We start from the raw sequence: 9,049 nt of genomic DNA on the forward strand, positions 1-9,049 counted from the left end.
TAATAATAATAAAATAATAATATTTATAATAAAATTGAATGAAACAATAAGCAGAAATTGTGAAGTGGTGTAGTTAAGAGTTGCTATGGTCCGCAAGTTAGGTGGCATAGGTGCCACCATAAAAAATTTGACGCCGTTAGCAAAAATTGGACAGAAAGGACTAATGTGGACCTTGAACAATTAAAGGACCACTTTGGAACTTTTTATAGATAGGAGACCAGAATGAACCCTGAGATAAACTTAAAGGACCAAAAATGGTATTTAACCTTTAAGATATAAAGGAACATTTTTGTGCGGACGCTCAGAGTAGGACATTGTCAAAAACTATTGACAACTATGTTACATTTCTATCTAGTAGTTTAACCAACTCATCTTGAGAGTGATATTTGTAAATTTTACCAACTCCTGTGAATTTTATTACTAAAACTCACTATTTTTACGGGTCATTATCACCACAATACCTTTTTTATTTTAATTGACAAAATATTTGTAAATATTAACAGTTATTAGTGATATTTGTAGTTATTAGACATATATGATTTATCATGTTGGTGATTTGCCAAATATTTATTTTAAAATATTTTCAGTTATTAGTAATTTTATAATAACAATTATATATCAGCAACAACCAAACTTTATCGAATGATCTAAGATAGGAATGAATTTACCCGTGCGGATGCACAGGTCTTCTACTAGTTTAAGTTGAAAAATGTCAATCATTTTACAACACCTTGTAGAAGTATAGGAGTTTGCATCATCTCAAGAATAGACTAAACATCCAATTTTTGAGAAAAGATTTTAAAATAAAAAATCCACAAAGACACAAAAAGAAGTTTGATGAGGTTTATTTGTTTTATAAGTTTTGAAAAAAAGTTTGGATAAGCTTAAGTGTTTTAGCATTAAGAAAAATATTTTCTGACTCATTTGACAAAGTCAAGGTTTATTAAGAAAAGATTTAAAGTTTGAAAAAACAAGAAGGTTTTGAAATAGAAAGAAGTTTTTTGAAAATTGAAGTGGGTAGGAGATGAAGAGACGACCCTAAAGCATAAAGTAAATGACATGAAATAAAAGGTCTCATTGTAAGGTAGCCCAAGAGAAAACCTTAATGTGTGCAAGTGTACTAATCATAAGATGAGTTTCATACCCCAAAATTTACCCATCTTATTTCACTTTCAAACTCATTCAACGATTCAAGGCTCACTAGTACAAAAATGTTAATTTACACCCGTTTTTTATTAAATTTACACCCATTATTTTTAATAAAAATCGGGTGTATATCCACCGGGTGAGAAATGTCTAACGCATTTACACCCATTATTTTTAACAAAAATCGGGTGTAATTGGGCGTAATTACGTTTTTAATTACACCTTATTTTAATAAAAATCGGGTGTAATTACGTTTTTAATTACACCCTGTTTTAATAAAAATCGGGTGTAATTGGGCGTAATTACGTTTTTAATTACACTGTGTTTTAATAAAAATTGGGTGTAATTGGGCATAATTACGTTTTTAATTACACCCTGTTTTAGTAAAAATCGGGTGTAATTGAACGTAATTACGTTTTAATTACACCCTGTTTTAATAAAAATTGGGTGTAATTGGGCATTATTACATTTTAATTACACTCTGTTTTAATTAAAATCGGGTGTAAATACGTTCTTAATTACACCCTATTTTAATAATAATCGGGTGTAAATGCGGCATTTATGAATGAACAATTATATTATATTTAAATCTATTTACACCCTATTTCATATACACCATTTAGTTATATTTCATTTTCAGTCATAATATTGCAAATACTATAAAATCATACACATAAAAATCATATTTTAACTAAGTCAAAATATTTTTAATATTAACCAAAAGTATACAAAATCATGTGCATTCATAATATTTCAAGTACTACATAAAAATATTTCAAGTACTACGTAAAAATTATATTTTAACCAAGTCATAACACTTTCTTCATATATAATTTTACGCCATGCTTGACGGTTAGCTTCGGTTGTTCTCTAGTCCAATTGAATCCAACCGCTTTCCACATGTACCATTGGATTCATCCATGGCCAAAATACCACGCCCTGGAGAAGCAATTGCTTTCCACAATTCAATCCGGAGGAAGACCTTCTACATTCGTGTACACCGACTTCATCTTCTCAAGCAAAGTCAAAGTAGTTATCGGGTTACCTTTTTCACAGGGCCTTAACAATGTTATAATATGATCATACACCCTCAGTACCTTCAATCCTCCCTATGAATATAAACGGTCCTGCATTAACATGAGTATAGTAGGGACACTGTTTCCTTTTGAATCATAAGTACACTGCATAGATTCAGCCTAGACTCCAAACACACTTACACTGCAAGCATGGACGACAATGAATTGCAAGTCAAAATGATTTCAACAAACACAGGTAAAGCCAAATAATTGTTAGATGATGTTAAAACTAAGAAGAAAAAACAGCAGATTTTAACTTTTGAAAAAATGTCATGGCATCAAATATCTAATAAAAAACTATAAAGAAAATCTTACACACTATCAACATTCACAAATAGAAACCCACCCATCAACACCAAAACTCTTCCCATAAGAAAAAAATCAAATTTGGAAATCTTGAATTTGTATATAATACCAATGGAAGTGTTTCCACTTTGACGGGGACCGGGAATGGGAGTAGAAACAGCAGCGCGTTTGGGGATTCTCATGTCATTGAAGCTGGAAATCTTGTGATATCAGTTCAAGTGTATGAGTATATGCCACAAGGTGCTCTCAGTCAGCATCTTTTCCATTGGAAAAGCCTCGGACTCGAGCCTCTCTCGTGGAAGAGGAGGCTCAACATTGCCTTAGATGTTGCTAGAGGAATGGAGTATCTTCATACTCTGGCTCAACAAAGCTTCAGTCATAGGGATCTTAAGTCCTCAAATATTTTACTCGCTGATGATTTTAGAGCTAAAGTCTCGGATTTCGGATTGGTAATACTCGCACCTTATGGCGAAAAAGCTATAGTGACTAAACTTGCTGGGACTTTCGGATACTTGGCTCCTGAATATTGGACTAACACTTGTCTAAATTTATAACCAAAAGTTTATTGCAGATTGAAGTCTAAACGGGAGGAATGCATGTAGTTTACATCAATTTAGTTCATCATGTATTGTTACAACATCTAGAGAATAATTTGAAATCATTGTGAAGTCAAGTGATAGGTTTTTCAATTTTACTTTCATTTGACTGAGAATGCAGAAGATCTTTACACTGTGACAAAACTAAATTATTTGTCACAACAATAACTATACTTGTTAGCATGAATGTCCTACATAACAACTCAATACTAGAAAACACACAATGATCGTGAACAAGGATATAGATATAACACATGCAGGATAGCCTCTATTCAAATAATAAACATAAATATATACAGGTACCTATCTTAGTACTCATTTATTTTACTATCTTTATAAATATATTAGCCAAGCAAGCTACTTCACATAAATAATATCTTAGTAATCTACATAATCATTTTGGAAATGTATTATAATATCTTAGTACTCATTTATTTAAAGTTATTGAAGCTGAAAACCTAAGCTAAGCACTTTATAGTACTTTAGCTATAATAATGTAATATAGTACTTTATAGCCAAGAATTGAGCCAAAGTAATATAATTTATAACCTCAGAACATTAAGAGATTCACTATACTATTAAATTATATTGTTTGGTATCAGTTTCTATCACTATACTAATACTAACTAGTGAACATCAAGAAGCTTAAGAATACATACATTAGATAGTGTAAGTATTCAATGCAATCCAAACACTAACAGAAAAAAATGCTCGAAACAGCCCCATTCTACCAACAAAGAAGCCTCATTTTCTAATTATTTTAAGCAAGCCATTAAATATACTTATGCATCAAACAGCTACAAGTATAAGAAAAAACTCACCAGCTAGCAAATAGAGTGTGAATCCAACAATTTAGTTGGAGAAACCACTGTGGATCTGTCAATAAATAACCATAATACCAAATATTAGGATAAGATTCATACAAACTGGACTCTTATATTTCAATGTATGGAAGGCATTTAATCCCCCATTGCCTTGTCATTCTGAGTTTACCTTGACTTGCTCATGCCACTAAATTTAGGCAACAACAGAGGTTTAGGTAAGAACTTTTCCAATCTTTTCAAATTCAAGGACAATAACAAATAGTCAAGAATATGTGTATGACTAAATTAATTTCATTGAATCTATTTCCGAATCCAAAACAATGAGAGCAGAAACTCATCTGAATAAAGTTTGACTATAAGCTCACCGTAATGTAAGTGTAATGCGATATACGGACCAAATGATCTCATCCTTCTCGGTTTTGGAAGCTTGAATAACCTTTAGAGGATTTCAATAAATAAGATAGTAAGATCAATAAATCGACAATAAGATAGAAATTTATATACCAACAGGTTACATACTTTGAAATCATCCCAAAGGGCTGCAATCTCTTTCCGATAGTAATCCATACCAGACCAGCTTTTGAACTGCTTCACCGTTTTGGTTGCATCAGCTAGATCCTTTGGAAGTTTCTTAATGATTTTTATATCATCAGCAAGAGAACTGATAAACCTCTTTTCATCAAAGATATCGGAGAAATTGCTGCAAATCAAGCAATGAACTATTAAAATATAGTTATGTAAAATCAAATAACAGAAACACAAAAGAACTCGATAGAATCAATAAGTTACCTATTATCTTGCCAAAATGACTTTTTATCAAGCTCTGGAATTACAAGAGTGGCGTTTATAATGCGAGCTATAGCTACCATATCACATATCTGCAGTAAAAGCATCAAACTTAAGGAACATATCCAAAAGTTCAAAAAAAAAAAAACTGAACTAAAAATAAGATATTTCATATTAGAGTAATTTAAAGAGAGAAAAACAGACCCCGGTGCGGATTTGGTTGAGTCCACCATTTGTATGTACTCGAAGGTTACCACGCGAATGTTCAGGAGCTGGATGAACATTTGACACTTTAATTAAGTAGAATAAACATAGACATTACAACTTGTAAGATATTGTAAGTTTTAAGTTTCTTACTTGTATAATTAAGGGTAGGTTTTGTACAAGGTAGAAATCCATGATTTGGTGGAGGCTTCCACAGATTCTCATAGTTTAGTTCTGCATCCTCTCTTGTATTATTCAGCTGCCAAGACTAAACGAGTCAAAATAGATCACAATAGCTTGGTATAATTGGAAAGATATTATAAATTGGGGGACGGGGACGAACATAGTTTAGAGTGCAAACTTAAAATTTTGGTCTACTCTGAAAAAAATATGGTGGGCGGACACTATCTCTAAAGCCTAAAATTTACAAAACTTATGTTAATGTTCGCACTCGAAAAAAGAAAAAAAATGTGACGTTATGTTAGAAGGTGCGGACCTAGAGTCTGGACCTTAATCTATTTACTAATTACTTTGCTTGACTTTGTGTATCCTTGGTGTATGCTTAGGAAGCCAATAGAATAATTTGGTCTGAGACTTTAGAAAGTTAATTGTGGTGGAGTTTCCAAACATGCATTTAAAATTCAGTATAAAAAAATTAGTCAAGCCAATTGCTCAAAAGATTCTGGCAATAAAAAATATTACTGAACCTTATCTGCAGCTGAGGCTGGTGGCCCTTGAGGCATTTCTCCTCTTGCCCTAGCTCTCATCCCTTCACTAATTTCTTGAGCCTCAAATACAACCAAATCACAAGTCACAAATATTATACATTTGCAAGTAAACTTCAAATCATACTAAAGATGATGCATATGGTTGGTGCATATCAGTTCCATGAAATGGACAACCACTAGTTTTCATCCCTTCATTAATTTCTTGAGCCTAAAACACAATCAAATCACAGATAATATATATATATATATATATATATATATATATATATATATATATATATATGACTTGCGCATATCAGTTCTTGACAGACGGCCTTGAGAAGGTATTAATGCAACTTGTGAACGACATCCCCCAGAAATGAAGCCTAATGTCACATTCAACCCCTTCACAATTCATGATAGAAGGGGAAAATACAACTGCGGGAAACACATATCATTGTATGTATGTTGGTTCATGCATGTGCATGTCTGCAAAAAGTGACAGCCAAAACCGAACCACAGAATTACAGATTACAATGCAGAAAGGATAAAAAACAATAATCTAGAACTTTATTGGATTAACAAGATCACTCATTCTTAGCATGACCCATCCTGACTAACCATTGAGTTGTACTACAGTCATTCCTTCATTCATCATACATTTGATGGCTAAGTATAACTAAGCAAATCAAGTTCATGTTATAGCTAGAGTTTAATCCGCCAAGTAGCCAAAGCCAATTTAGTTCCTCCTTAGATACTCATTCATTGCAGCTTTAAATGTTTTGAAGCAGAATAATTAAAGAAGGCTTCAACTCTTATCAAATTAATTTCAAATCAACTCGCTAATTAAAGTAGGGTTGTGTGATGCACCAAAAATCAAATCAAGGTGTCAAATGATTCTAAGCTTTATTTCTTTAGTATCTTCTAAATTATTAAGACGAAGTAAAATTTAACCCCCCACCCCTCCTAAAGGCCTGCCTATATAGTATACAATGAACTTTTAATCTGCAAAAAAAATGGTTTTCAAAAAAGAATTCGGGAGTTTATTTCTGAAATCCTAATAGCGGATGTGATAGAAGCGGTTTGAGGCCGAAATTTCACCGCATATATAGCAGCCACTACAACCGCTATTGTCGACAAAGGCTCGCTGGCAAAAAGCGCCGCACCGACCTTACACCGCTACGCTATTCTGTTATGACGCACTGTTGACAACATAAGTCTTGTTGACTAATTGAAAATTTCAAATTGCAACTTACAACAAAAACAAAAGAGGACAATATCAAACTGAGACACAGGTTAACCAATCAATAAGACACATGATACACGTGCTTGCAAGCTGCATGCATTTCTGGTATTTGACATTCTGCTATGGCTGTGATTGTCTCAATGTTTTTAATTGAGGATAGCGGAGAATGGAAAATTGTGGATTGTTAAAATTTTGTTATGCAATGGTGCTTTAGCACCACGATACCTTCTATTTGAAGATATTTTGTACAAACAGTAAATACCGTCTTGCCGAAAGGTTACAAACATTCATAAATACCAAACCCTATTAAACAAAAACTAATATTTTCGGATCCTTTTCTATCAACTTACCGCCGCCGCGATGAATTCATCCAATCAATACAAACTAAACCAATCTTACAAAACAAAAATGCAAATACCTAACACCAAGGATGAGAGCTGCTTCCCTCTTATTCATGGTAGCATGAAAACCACCTTCATAAAATTTACACATCCCAGCCGGTCTAGTCTTGAATGCTTGCCAAGCCTGGATACCATATCTACCTGCATAAGCTGCTGCAGCCACAACCAGCCCTGTCATAAACGGTGTTTCCTGCCCAAAATTTCAACTTCAGTTCCACAAACACAAACATTTGAAAATCAACAAACCCAAATTCTGATTTGAACACCAATATAAAACCCCAATCCCAATCAAGTTCTAAAGTGAAAATAATCTAAACATTAGAAATTTGAAATTTGAAATTAAATGTAAAGATTGAGGGTGAAGGGTTTACCATAATGGTTGAAAAACGTTGGATTGGAACAGAGGATTCTCTGCAAATTGAACTAAAGTTTGATTTGAGGAAATAGGATGAAGAATGAGGAAGAAGGGTTTACCATAATGCTTAAAAAACCTTGAATTGAAAACTTGCTCGATACGTCTGATTTCTCTAGTAGTTTCCTCACAGCCAATTCTTAAAGAAAAATGACAACGAGCAGGTCGAGATCCTTTCCTTGCAGAAGGTGTATATGAAGAAGTCCTTCAAAGTTCAAACAGACATTTTTACAAACACTTTCCATGCATCCATCTCTCACGTTTGAAAGTTCAAATTTACCTATTAATTTTACATTTAGCATAAACAAATTGTTGAGAAATTACAAGAAAAAAGAATCATAAAATTTGGAGTTAAATATCTAAGAGGAACAGTGAGAACTTACTTGGGTGTGATACAAGCACGTAATAAAAATAACACTTGATTAGTAATCAGATAGAATCTCAACCTCGTTTTGAGGGTGAGAATTAGGGTGGCTTTGGTTTTGGTTAAAAATGAGCGAAAATATCGTCAGAGAAGCGTCCTGAATCGTTATTGTAGATTGAATCAGATAACGATGATCAATGACGTTGCTGCGTTGAGCTCACCTGTGTTCTCGAATCGTTGAAGTTGTGTGTGTCAGTTTTCGTTTTCGCCGATGATGATGATGATGTGGTCCGTGAGGTGAAGCTCGTGTCGGTGTTTGCGATTGCGTTGAAGATTGGAGAAAATCAGTGCTGAAAGTTGATATTAAAGATGGAGGATCTGCTTGAAGGATAAAGTTGTGTCGATGTGCTGCAGATGGAAGATCTTGCAAATCAAAACTCCCTCTATCTTCCCTAACAAAGTTCAATTCTCCATTTTCACCTTTACTAAAATCACCAGCTAAATCAATGGATTGTGTCTCCTTGAAACTTTGAGTCTTTTGAGAATTTTGTTGTACACCTAATATACGAGTTCTGTGTGCTGCGTTGCTGATCTGAATAGTGAGGCAAGCGAAGTTGTATGTTGGAAACTCTCTTGCAGGTTTAGATGCGTCAATGAGACGAATGTTTGAAGATTGTGGATATGTTCATTTGCGGTATCGAGTTGAGTCATAAAATAAATAATTTTTTTAAGCAATTTAAATTTACACCCGTTTTAAATTTAATGGGAGTAATTGAGATCCGATTATAATAATATTTTTAATTTACACCCGATTTTTTATAAATAGAGTGTAATTTGTCACATGTTAATCCTTAAAATGAAACTTTATTTACAAAATTGCCATCACATTTCTAATTTACACCCGTTTTTAGAATATCGGGTGTAAATTTTTAAATTATATTGTTGTTTTTGTACTAGTGGCTCAAGGGTTAACCTAGGGCA

The 9,049-nt window shown here is 33.3% G+C and overlaps 1 protein-coding gene and 1 long non-coding RNA gene across 2 annotated transcripts; both read right to left on the bottom strand.

Moving 5' to 3' along the window:
- Positions 1–4,098: 4,098 nt before the first annotated feature.
- On the bottom strand, positions 4,099–4,996 carry LOC131606511 (O-fucosyltransferase 7-like). Its single transcript, XM_058878727.1, has 4 exons — positions 4,939–4,996; positions 4,738–4,826; positions 4,468–4,648; positions 4,099–4,384 (listed from the first exon to the last, which is right to left on the bottom strand). Exons 2-4 carry the CDS (start codon positions 4,815–4,817, stop codon positions 4,310–4,312), a joined length of 336 nt encoding a protein of 111 aa, XP_058734710.1. The 5' UTR covers positions 4,818–4,826; positions 4,939–4,996; the 3' UTR covers positions 4,099–4,309.
- A 2,271-nt stretch (positions 4,997–7,267) lies between these two features.
- Positions 7,268–8,738, bottom strand: LOC131606512 (uncharacterized). Its single transcript, XR_009284860.1, has 3 exons — positions 8,088–8,738; positions 7,767–7,984; positions 7,268–7,482 (listed from the first exon to the last, which is right to left on the bottom strand). It is a non-coding gene; the product is annotated as an uncharacterized LOC131606512 (long non-coding RNA).
- Between the last annotated feature and the right edge of the window lie 311 nt (positions 8,739–9,049).

Source organism: Vicia villosa, linkage group LG5 (assembly GCF_029867415.1).
Source record: "Vicia villosa cultivar HV-30 ecotype Madison, WI linkage group LG5, Vvil1.0, whole genome shotgun sequence".
NCBI lineage: Eukaryota > Viridiplantae > Streptophyta > Magnoliopsida > Fabales > Fabaceae > Vicia > Vicia villosa.